The 11,368-nt window shown below is 39.7% G+C and overlaps 1 protein-coding gene and 1 gene segment (V, D, J or C); both read left to right on the top strand.

The window, feature by feature from the left end:
• Positions 1-256: 256 nt before the first annotated feature.
• LOC125288597 (tumor necrosis factor ligand superfamily member 11-like) lies at positions 257-3,652 on the top strand. 2 transcript variants are annotated; one of them, XM_048235077.1, is made up of 3 exons: positions 257-513; positions 1,330-1,477; positions 2,052-3,652. In XM_048235077.1, the coding sequence occupies exons 1-3, from the start codon at positions 271-273 to the stop codon at positions 2,513-2,515; spliced, it is 855 nt and encodes a 284-aa protein (XP_048091034.1). In that variant the 5' UTR covers positions 257-270; the 3' UTR covers positions 2,516-3,652. The 2 variants fall into 2 exon arrangements, with proteins under 2 accessions (XP_048091034.1, XP_048091035.1); XM_048235078.1 differs by lacking the exon at positions 257-513 and adding an exon at positions 892-972.
• Positions 3,653-9,215: 5,563 nt separating this feature from the next.
• LOC125288475 lies at positions 9,216-10,055 on the top strand. The segment is given in 2 exon segments: positions 9,216-9,296; positions 9,454-10,055. Coding segments are annotated over 2 exon segments (384 nt in total).
• The last annotated feature ends 1,313 nt before the right edge of the window (positions 10,056-11,368 follow it).

Raw genomic sequence — 11,368 nt, 5'->3', positions numbered from 1 at the left:
AACTTTATTGTCCAGTCAGCTGCTCATTTTAAACCGGTGTTTTCGTATGAGGATTTTTTTTTTCAAGAAGTAGCCTATACAGTTTAACTGGTTCAAATTACTGTGATGATCGGGTGACTGCAGCAGACAACCATGGACTCAACTGGCTTATCAATCAATCAGTTGATGTAAACTAAGTCTTAGCCTAACATATATCTGCAGGAAGACTAGGCTACCATGAGAGGGATGGGCGTTATTTTGAAAGCAGTGAGGCGATCATCGGAGAGCACAATGAGAGAGACATTGACAGTCTGTAGGTCACCTCTGAACTCCAAGTCTGCTGCGTTTAGAGTTTTATGTTTCTGCGATAGGCTACTAAGACAAATGCTATACATGGAACCCCGGACGTCAAGACTTATTCAGCCTTATCTGATGACTCCTACAGCACCCGTCACGGCCATCATTGCTATAATGGCATTGATGCAACTTTTATGCTGTGTGATAGTTGGATTGCATCTTACAGGGCATTTTCAGGTTAGTGATAATATGAGCGATCCCCAGTTTTTCCACTGACGTTTGTTCTGAGTTTACATGTCATGTTGTTATCCGTCTTGGTTCTAGGCTAACATGTCTGGATATCAAGTCTGTTTCACCGTAATCCCAAAATTGGCTGCTTTGTATTAGTTCACAAGAGTTTGTGCATTGTTTTGAACGCCGTTCAAATTCCCTTGCATAGATTTGAAACGGCGAATGGGATTTTATGTTGTAGGCTAATGGAAAATTGTTTCGTGGAACACAGATTCTTGTGGCGTTGCGTTATTCACACTTGGTATATTCACATCTGTGGCTGCTTTGTTGTGGAGAATGATTCAGGAGAGAAATCGCACGTTAGGTCTGTGGGCAGCGCATCAAACAGCTGGACGCTGCTATAGCTTTGTGATGCTTTGCTTTCCACCCACACAGATTCTAAAACACGCCACCCATGTGTTCCAGGTGTTCGTTAACTTTGTTAATTTGTGTTACATCTTACAAGGTGTTAGATTTCACCATCAAAAAATGGTGAAAGTTGAAATTGATGAAGTTGAAATTGTCATCTTAAGTTTCCATACCTCTGAAATGTTTAATTTAGGCTTTATTTGGTTGCTCAGTGTTTAAGCGTAAACTATGGCCACCATTAAATGAGATTGTATTCTAGAAACTATTTTGAGGCCCTTATTTTAAAAGCCTTTGGATGAATTATGACTTAACGTTCAAATAAGGTCCTGTGCCTATATGGCAGTTCTAATTTTGAAGACAAAATCCATTTTTCAAAAAACACTTCACTGATGTTTGTTTTTTTGTCCCTGATAGGTGCATGGGGTGGAAAGGAGCCCAGCTGTGGGAGAGATTCCAACTGAACCCCAGCAGAATCAGCATCAGTCCAGAATCCCTAAAAGGCAAAGGAGCAGGACCCCAGTGGCCCACCTGCCCATAAAACCTCCAAGCTCAAACGGCCAGCGTGAGTGTCCATAAAGGTCTCTTATTTAGGAGTGTCCTTATTCAAGTGTTGCAGTGTGTTTCTAGGTAGGTGAGATGGCCAGGGTGAGTGTCCAAGACAAGTCTCTTATTTAGGAGTGTAAGTGTTGCAGTGGTGAGATGGGACTTGTGGGGAATATTCTACAGCCTCTCACATTCCGGAGCCTCGTACACCTTCACAGACCCATCTTCCTGCCTTGTTTATAGTCAACAGTTTAACAGCGGTTGGTTATAAGCAAGTCTGAGGGACTGTTCCACTTCACAGTTGCCGGCTGTTATTTGTTTTTCACAGATAGGCTTATTGCTTTAAAGTGGAAATAGTTTCCAACCTGGGTCTGATTTTTAGATGTTTTTAAGCAACACCAAATTTGTAGGTTGAAAAATGCCATAGTTTCCCTTTAAGATTGTTAATGTATGGGCAATGTGTATCTATTTCCCAGGGTTGGAGCTAAATGAGGTTATATAGTTAGAAGAAAAGTGAGTTTTTAATGTGTATTTGTAGAGTTTGTAAAGTGGCCCAGTCTGTATAGTGTGACCAGGACGGCTTTTGTCTTTAGGAGATGTCCACGCCACCATAGTCCACTGGAGTGCTGACCGAGGTCACCTTGCCCAGCTTCAGTACCATGATGGGCGGATTCTGTTCCGAAAGCCCGGTCAGTACTACGTGTACGCCCAAACCTGCTTTCGCTTCTACAATGAGCCAGAGGTGAGCCTTCCGTCTCGTCCGGAGTCCTCCAACCTGGGCCATCACGCGCTGCCCTCTCCCAGCCCGGTCCAGTTGATCCAGTACATTTTCCTGGAACGGCCCAATCGTGGTTCCCCCCTCCGATCGAGTGTGGTCATGAAGACCGGTAGCACACACCGCTGGAGGCCCAGTGGCTATCACATGTCCTGCCAGCACCAGGGAGGCGTCGTGGCTCTGCGAGCAGGAGATGGCCTCTACGTCAGCGTTTCCAATGCCTGGATGCTGGACCCTGAGGCAGAGGGCAGTTACTTTGGGGCGTTCAGGATAGCCGAGTGAAGTGCGTAGCTGGGCGGAGGACAGACGGAACTGAGAGGAAACTGGACGTCTGGTCTGGACATGTGCTGATCCTTGTGATGTGTATGACTCCAACTTGATTGCATAATGACAGTGGTATCGAGAGACTGTATGGATAAACTGTGTGTGTGTGTGTGTGTGTGTGTGTGTGTGTGTGTGTGTGTGTGTGTCTGTCTGTGTCTGTGTGTTTGTGTGTGTGTGTGTGGTCCTTGAATGTGTTTTGTAATGGAGCCTTGTTTCACACCACAGCCTATATAGTTTAGCTCATAGTTTAGCTATTCTTAAGATCACAAGGAAAAAAGGATTTGTATAACAAAAACATAGACCAACCATGCAGAGGACATGAATGGAGAGCTACAGAGCTTGCCACTGGCCTGGAGATCGGGTTTTGTAGAATGTATGTACATTTTGTAGAATGTATGTACATTTTGTAGAATGTATGTAAGCTACATGTCAGAGAACATTAGTATTGACCTTCATCTGATGAAAGTCAGAAATCTGTGGTATGTACTGTAGTTAGCTTTTGTCTTCAGTCTTAATTTATTTAGTTTGCTTTACCATAAACTAGACACAAATGAGTTTAAGATGTGCTTTGTTCCCTTAATTGTAAACATCTGTACTCAGGGCTAAAGGAGTAAATAATGAAGTGTGGTAGAGAGTCTGCTACCACCAGTAACAGACACAACATAAATATAAACATCTGATTAAACATTTAGCATTAAACTTCACTCAAGGTCTTTAAGGAATCCACAGTGTTGACGTGTAGTTGGAAACAACCTGTTTCCCAGATGACATGCCGAGAAGAACTGTTTTTCTCAAAGAGGAGGCGATGTCAGCAGATCTGTGCAAGTTGGATGCCGTAAAACATGAGTAAGCGTTCAGGGGTTGGCTTTTACAGGACAACTGCACTAAGCAAAAAGCAGTTCTTTTAAATCAGATCCGGAGTGTTTGGAGGCCATTACACAATCATCATGGCGGGTCTTGCTAAAGTTTCGCTGGTCTGCCTGTCGAATCTTGCAGGGGTGCTTCTTGAGTTGTTTTTGTTAGTGATTTGTAGAGCTTCAGTGATGGCATTGACGTTTTAAAATTATCCTGTTGCGATGTAGTTATTTTTTGTTGTTTTCAATGTATGAGTTTTAGGCTTAATTCATTATAATGTTATGCCACCACTGCATTGCACATTTGTGTAGGTCATAATATTTGATGCTGAATCGTACACATACAGAGGGGGGGAGGGAGGGAGAGAGAGAGAGATACTGTATGTCAAATATTTAAACTTTGTATTTTTCATTTTGTGTACATTTTTCATTTTGTAACTTTTTCAGTCATGCCAATAAAGCTGACTCATTGGATGTCCACACTGACATTTTAAAACAATGCCTCGGAGAAGACCTGCAGGATGTTCTATTTTAGTGTTTGACTCAGTCCAGATGGCAGCCTCCTTACCTTACATGCCCTTAGAACAGACACGTTAATCCGGAATGCTTTATCTGGCATTCCGCTGTCTCCACGCCACATTCACCCCACTCATCCGCACCACACCAGAATTATGACAGCACATTCCATTATAAAGACTGGTGTCATTTGTTCTGAAAGGAGGGATTTAACAAGTCTTTAACTGTACAGGGGGGCATTTTACAGTGTCCTAATTTTGTTATGTTTGCTTGTTAAAAACTTGATGTGTCCTGGATCACTTCCAAATAAGAAAAACAAAACAATTAGGGCAACGCAAGGGAAGGAACTGAACGAGGCTGAATAAGAGATAAGTCCTTGGGGGATTACCCCACTTGGTCTTTGATGACGTCTGTTGCTTATAACCTTATTTTGGGCTCTGAAAACATATGTTTTGCATCCTGTGGATAGGGGGAAAGGCCTCATCCTACCCCAACATGTCAATCTGTTAGACACATGGTTCCCATTTTTAGGTTGTCCTGCTACACCCTTGACATAAAAAAATGCCGTCATTTTTGGTACGGTGTGATCATGGCACATATGTTTTGATTCTGACATTTTTAATGTGCAGTTGTTAGAGGTCACTCCATCCACAAGGAATTGTTCTTTGGTCTAGATAATATTCATCGTCTATCATAGGTCTTTGTCCAATATGTTAGAGGTATGGAATAGCCATGGTGCAAAACACTTTAAGGTGTCTGGTCTATGCCCGGGAAGCACACACAAACAGGAAGAAATGTAAAAAACATATTAAACATCTGTATTTCATAAACATTTTCCCTGACAAGGAACTTTTCTTTCCACCCTAACATGGAAAAGTAATGAGTGTTGGATGAACATTGGATGAACTAATCATTCCACAGATTACAAAACTATAAACACATCCACCTCACCACCCCACTGAGGAACCACAAGACTGGAATTAAATGTGGAACAGGTCCAGATTTTTATAGTTTGTGATTTCAAGTGTAGCCTACATGAGTTAAAGCTGAAAAAATAAAAAAATTAAACCATAAAAGTATAACGTGCTAAAGGCTCAGTAACCTCCAATTGGAATGGAGAGCAATTAATAGATCTTTCTAGCAGGTGATAAACATGAATGAGTCTTTCTAGGTGATTATCATGAATAAGTCTTTAGTGATGATCATGAATAAGTCTTTCTAGTAAGTGATAATCATGAATAAGTCTTTCTAGGTGATGATCTTGAATAAGTCTTTCTAGTAGGTGATCATCATGAATGAGTCTTTCTAGGTGATCATCATGAATGAGTCTTTAGATGATCATCATGAATGAGTCTTTCTAGGTGATGATCATGAATAAGTCTTTCTAGGTGATGATCATAAATAAGTCTTTAGTGATGATCATGAATGAGTCTTTCTAGCAGGTGACCATCATGTATAAGCCTGTGTGTTATTCAAACATTAACTCTTCAGCTGAGCTGACCCATCTCATGAAAGATGTATTTTTCTTCATAAACATACCCTAAATTATTTACCATCAACAAAATTATCCCTGATCATGTTTCATATAAAAATACCCTAAATTACTTATCATCGCAACAAAATTATCCCGAATCATATGGTTCAGTTAGCCTGTTAGTATATACATCAATGTGCAAAAGTTCAATAAAAACAAATAATAAAATGTCTGTTGAATGACTAGATTACATCAAAGAAAATCTGTATTAACTGAGGAGAGTGTCATGATTTATCACAATGCAAAAATCAGAGAAGAAAGTTAAAGTTGATGAAGTTCACAAAGTTTGTTGAGATGATGACCTTCAGTTTGAAAGTTAGCTGTCTGCTTGTTTGTTGTGAAACATGTTATTTACCATCAGAGACATCATAAAATGTGGCAATGATGTTGCAGCTTTATTGAAGATCACTTTATTGAAGATCACTCAATACTCACTCATTCATGAGTTCCGCTTTTTGTTTTTTTTGTTGTTATTGAGACAAAGTGCTTGCACAAGATAGTTGTTCTTGACTTAAAATCTAATATATGAATACCTTTCTCAGTTCCCTTAATACTTTAAACAACAATTAAATTTAAACAACGTAAATTTAACAGGTAGTTTGTGTGGTCTGTATTTCTTCAGTAATTGGGGCTTAGTCAATTGTCATTGTACCATTGTCCACTAGATGGCAACAGAAGAATAGAGAAACAAACAATGGTGTCAGTAGGTCAAATCCATAGGCCAAATCTGCAGCCAGCACTCGGTCTAATGAAATGTATCGTTGCTGAGACGAGTCAGCCAGACAGTTAAAACAGCAATTTCTGCAGTGTACACCCTTTCAGCTACATAAACACACTTGTGTTGCCAAGGCATCTCCCGTAGCACAGAAAACAATATTGAGCTAATGGTACCTCGGGGATAAACAAACATTTGACATTTTGTAGAGGCACTACGCTAATATCTGATTGATAAATGTTCATTACAACTTATCTGTATTGATTTTGAAGGTTTAAACCGGAAACGCTCTTGGAACAGATTGAAAGGGTCTGTATTAATATCAAACATACTTAATGAGATTCTTTTAAACTTTGCATTAAGGTCTACCAGTAAATCAGCGAATGGCAAGGGTTTGTTTTCCCATCTCTTTTAAAATGCATGTCAGTCAACAGGCTTTTGGGGTGAAACTAGCAAGTTGTGAGGAAGACGTGGAATATTTGTAAAGGCCTACTCATGGTTAAGTTGGGGGCCTTACCAACACCAAGAACATATGACCTGGTGTGCATAGTTAAACCTAATTATGATTATGACTGAATAATTTAGGTTTTGAAATGGCCAAGTTAAAGCCTGTACTCTAATGCAACAGACACAGAGCATGCTGCTGGAGCATGCAAGAAAAGCCGACATGAAGGGTGTTCTATACACGTCAGTCTGCAAGAGTGGGTATCCTGATCAATAGTTTGGTGAATGTGGCTGAGGTGATTGTTAAAAGTGATCACGCTTATTATTGGGAGGAGGGTTCATGAACATATTCACACTCTCACTTAATGTTATTGTGCCGTTACATGCAAAATTGCCATCAATAAATGCAAACATTTAGAACTAGGCAATTCACACAACTTCTAGCGCCAGTAGGGATGGAATAATACATTTAAGCACCGCCTGTAGGCCTACTCACAAGACCCTTTGCCAGATCACTGGGCCATGTACTGACAGTGCAAATGCTCATCATAATGTACTTCCTGATGGTTGGTGGCCTACAGGGTGTGCAGTATGACTAGTACAAGTGTGGGGAGCTGTCCTGTCTGGCTGTGGTGCTGAAATGGTCAATATAAATAATGCAAATGTCTCTATTGTAAATTGCAAACTATGTAATCACTACTATCTTATAAAGGAAAGCATTGTGTTGAATTATGTGTGGTTTAGACTCTTGTAGGTTGTGAAACAGGGAGTTTGTGCTCTGCTGATACTATTTGCATAGTGAGGGTTGGGTGCTTTTTCAGATCCCCAAACAGACCAACTCCACTACCAGATGTTCAACTGTCTCAAGAAAAAACGAGGGCAATGTATTTTAAACAGTTTTTTATAATAAGGTGTACACTATAGAAATCCTCAACATGGCTGTTTTAGATTGAAAGTTGTGTTTCAGCAACTAAATTACTGAATATGTTCAGCATCACTTGACATGTTGCCACTTATAAAAAGAGACACACTGAAGTTCACCTTTTATTTTAGAGCCTAAAAATGGACAAAAAAATACTTTTTTTTTTATCAGGGACAGCATTTCAGCATGACTGGAAGAAAATACATAAAATTGGAATAAAAAAGACAAAGAACAAAAACTGCAGCACAGCATGTGATTAAGCTGCCTGGCGCTCCACATGAGGACTTAATGCCAAGAGTGCAGCTGCCTCATCAGAATAGAGACTGGACCCTAGTGAGAGCAGTCCGCTCTGCTCAGGGCTTTAGTGACCGCTGTCTGAGATCCCTGGGTGGCCTCACAGACCACTGAAGAGGCCCCCGTTCCACTCGGCATCACTGAGCGTCAAGTTTCTCAAAGTATACAAAAGTGTACAATTGTACAAAAGTGTACAACTTAGACATTAAACATTACTGTTTAAAATGTATTTTATCAATGACTGAATTACTGACCACTAGATCACTAGGATCTCTTGATCTGATAAAAAATACACAGAAACAAACTGAAGTTGATCATTAATTTTAGAGCCTTTTAAAAATATCTTGAATTGAAAATAATCTCTTAGTCAAACAAAGACAGTTTTCATTATCAGTGGCAGCATTTAAGCATCAGAGGAAGAACATTCATCAATTTAAACACTAACAACAGCACAGCATGTTATAAAACCTCTTTTTAGCTAAGAGAGCAGCCGCCTCATCAGAATAGAGACTGGACCCTAGTGAGAGCAGTCCGCTCTGCTCAGGGCTTTAGTGATCAATTACTAAAGTAATACCGGTAGTAAACAATTACTCAAGCATCTTAGATCTGACAGTTGTAAATGCTTTCACTAACCATTCAGTTATTCTGTGTTGTGTGTTATCTGTCTTGCTTTGGTGTACTTGTCTTGCAATTTAATATTCCCAATGTATGTTTTTGCTGAACCTGTCTTTCCTGTACTTATTCTCTATGTTTTATCTTATTTTTGTGCAATGTCTATATGTCTATATGTTTCTATGTCAGGGCTCCCTTGTAAAAGAGGCTGAAAGTCTCAGTGGGCTTCACCTGGTTAAATAAAGGTGAAATAATGAGAACAAATATGGTCAAATGCAGTATCCAGTGGAAATGCAAATGATAAAAAAAGATTCCTGTAATGGAAAGATTATTTCTCCTAATAACATTCCTCAATTATTGGAAGTTCTACTGCAGATCTGACGTTGGCAGTTGATGATTGCAATTGTTTTCTTTAGACCCTCTTTAGGATGCTTAGAAAACATTTTTCTAGCTCCAAACTGCCAGACACTAACTGAAAAGAAAAACGTTTGAACTAAACCAATTCCATCTATAAACACCAACACACAGACTGGTGTATGTGCACGCTGTTGGTGTTTGTTCGACATTGTTGGTGTTTGTTGGTATTTGTTGATATTTGTTGGTATTTGTTGGTGTTTGTCGGGACGGTGTGCAAGCACCTTTAGCGTCTTGTGTGTGTGTGATAGATGTGTGCAGCTCAGTGTGACGTCAGGAAGGTGATTTCCATAGAGATGCTAGTTTGCATGTTCTCCCCGTATCTTCATGTTTTTAGAGCGGCTAAGGGCTTCATGACTGACTACTGTCCTCTTCATCCACAACAATGGCGTTCATCACCCTCTTCATCTACTCTCTGCTCCTCTACATCCAAGGTGAGTTTGGGAGTTGGAGTGCTGACACATCTACACACTGTACACATGTTGTTGTGATGCAGTAACATTATTATGCGCCATGTAAACACTCTACTGTGTTATTTACTAAACTAGTTTACACAAACAATATGCTGACTTTGCTTCTTTCTTTCCACAGACTCCAGGGCACAGGTGACCGTTACTCAAACTCCAGCCATATCGACCAGTCCAGGGGGCACAGTCAGAATTAGCTGTAAACGCAGTGGAAGTATTTCCTCTGACTGTGGCACACCATGCATCTCCTGGTACCAACAGCAGTCTGGGGAGAAACCCAAACTCCTCATCTACTCTGTGAGCAGCCTCCAGTCTGGTATTCCATCTCGGTTTAGTGGCAGTGGATCTGGGAATGACTACAGTCTGACCATCAGTGGAGTCCAGAGTGAAGATGCAGGAGATTTTTACTGCATGAGTCACCATGTACCTACTGGTATTACTGCACAGTTCACACAGTGATACAGACTCGTACAAAAACCTCAACGTCTCTCAGTCAGTCAGGTGGCACAGTGAGTGTGATCTACTGCTGCAGATGGAGCCTCCTGCTGGTGGTGCACACCAGAGTGAAGTCAGAACCTAATCATGATATTTAACCTGATCCTCTTCAGAAGATATGACCACACCAGACAATATATTCTTAAATAGTAGTTGATTATATAGATTGCTATTATATATATTACATATTGCTTATTGATTGCCATATGCTATTAGTGATGATGAAAGTACCTCAATGACTAAAAAGGGGGTTGTATTTCATATGCCACCCCTAAAGTATGTGTTCCTTTCATTTATATATTTAACAGACACGTTTATCCAAATTTACTTACATATTACATTGTCCTGGGAGCAACGTGGGGTTGAGTACCTTGCTCAAGGGCACAACAGTTGGGAAATGTGTATTTTGACCTGTCTGTGTAGCCATCAGTGGCGGACATTACTTGAGTACATTTACTCAGTTACTGTACTTAAGTCGCTTTTTTACTTGAGTTTTTCAATTTTGTTAAACTTTTTACTTTTACTCCAGTACATTTCTAGGCCAAATATCTTACTTTTTACTCGACTACATTTTGTGACAGCTGAAGTTCCTTTTGGAAAAAGACTGCACAAATACATGTGTACTTACATGTGTATTTTCTATTAAGTGAACTAGGCTTTAAATAATGGTGTTGCCTAACCTATGTTGTTGTTATATCCACTATTTACTGTACCTTGTTGACCCCTTGACCATAACTAGCCTCATGATGCCATTGAGCAAATGATGATAAACAATGATAGACAATGGTAGATATACAATGATAGACAATGATAGACAATCTGACACTATCAAACACAAAACCGAAAGTGTAAAGCATTCAACAAAGCAAAACGTGGTTACTTTGAAGTATCTAAGACATCACATAAGGAGAAAGGCTCAAGGAATGCCTATGTCTGTGCCTAATAATTTTATAGTAAATGCAACTGTATTAGTCGTAATACATTTCAGGACTTTTACTTTAAATACTTAAGTACATTTGAAGGCAAGTACTTTTTGTACTTTTACTCAAGTGAAAATGTAAAAGGAGAACTTTTACTTTTACTGGAGTAACATTTGACCATGTGTATCTCTACTTTCACTCAAGTACAGGATTTGTGTACTTCGTCCACCACTGGTAGCCATATCAGTGCATGTGTGCTATATTGTAATTTGACCTGAAGTCTATTTTGAATTGGTTGTTGTATTGCCGTGTAAAATACCAACTGTAATTTCACTACCTTTGATAAATATGAACAGCTAGTGCAATAAAACGGATTATCTTTCAGTGAGATTACAATGAACATGCAACATTCAATGGAAATAAAGCAAATCGTTTCTCCTAAATATACTGGTATTGCTCCTAGATGTTTAGAACTGCTGTTTTACTGTATTCTCCAACCCTTTCCAAGTCAACTGAAGTAAGTGAGGGATCATAAATTCTTCCATGAGAAATATTTCCACGTGTGCAATCCTTCACTACTTCTTCGTTCGGTTTAGATGGTAATCTGGATTTTGCACTTGTGTT

The sequence above is a fragment of the Alosa alosa genome, chromosome 23, assembly GCF_017589495.1.
Source record: "Alosa alosa isolate M-15738 ecotype Scorff River chromosome 23, AALO_Geno_1.1, whole genome shotgun sequence".
Taxonomy (NCBI): Eukaryota; Metazoa; Chordata; class Actinopteri; order Clupeiformes; family Clupeidae; genus Alosa; species Alosa alosa.
This window is presented reverse-complemented; position numbering and strand designations above follow the sequence as displayed.

Excerpts from the sequence above, each read along its gene's own strand:
- LOC125288597 (XM_048235077.1), top strand. The coding sequence starts at position 271 with ATGAGAGAGACATTGACAGTCTGTAGGTCACCTCTGAACTCCAAGTCT. Across the intron at positions 514-1,329 it reads ATCTTACAGGGCATTTTCAG|GTGCATGGGGTGGAAAGGAG; the intron begins GTTAGTGATAAT and ends TGTCCCTGATAG. Across the intron at positions 1,478-2,051 it reads TCCAAGCTCAAACGGCCAGC|GAGATGTCCACGCCACCATA; the intron begins GTGAGTGTCCAT and ends TTTTGTCTTTAG.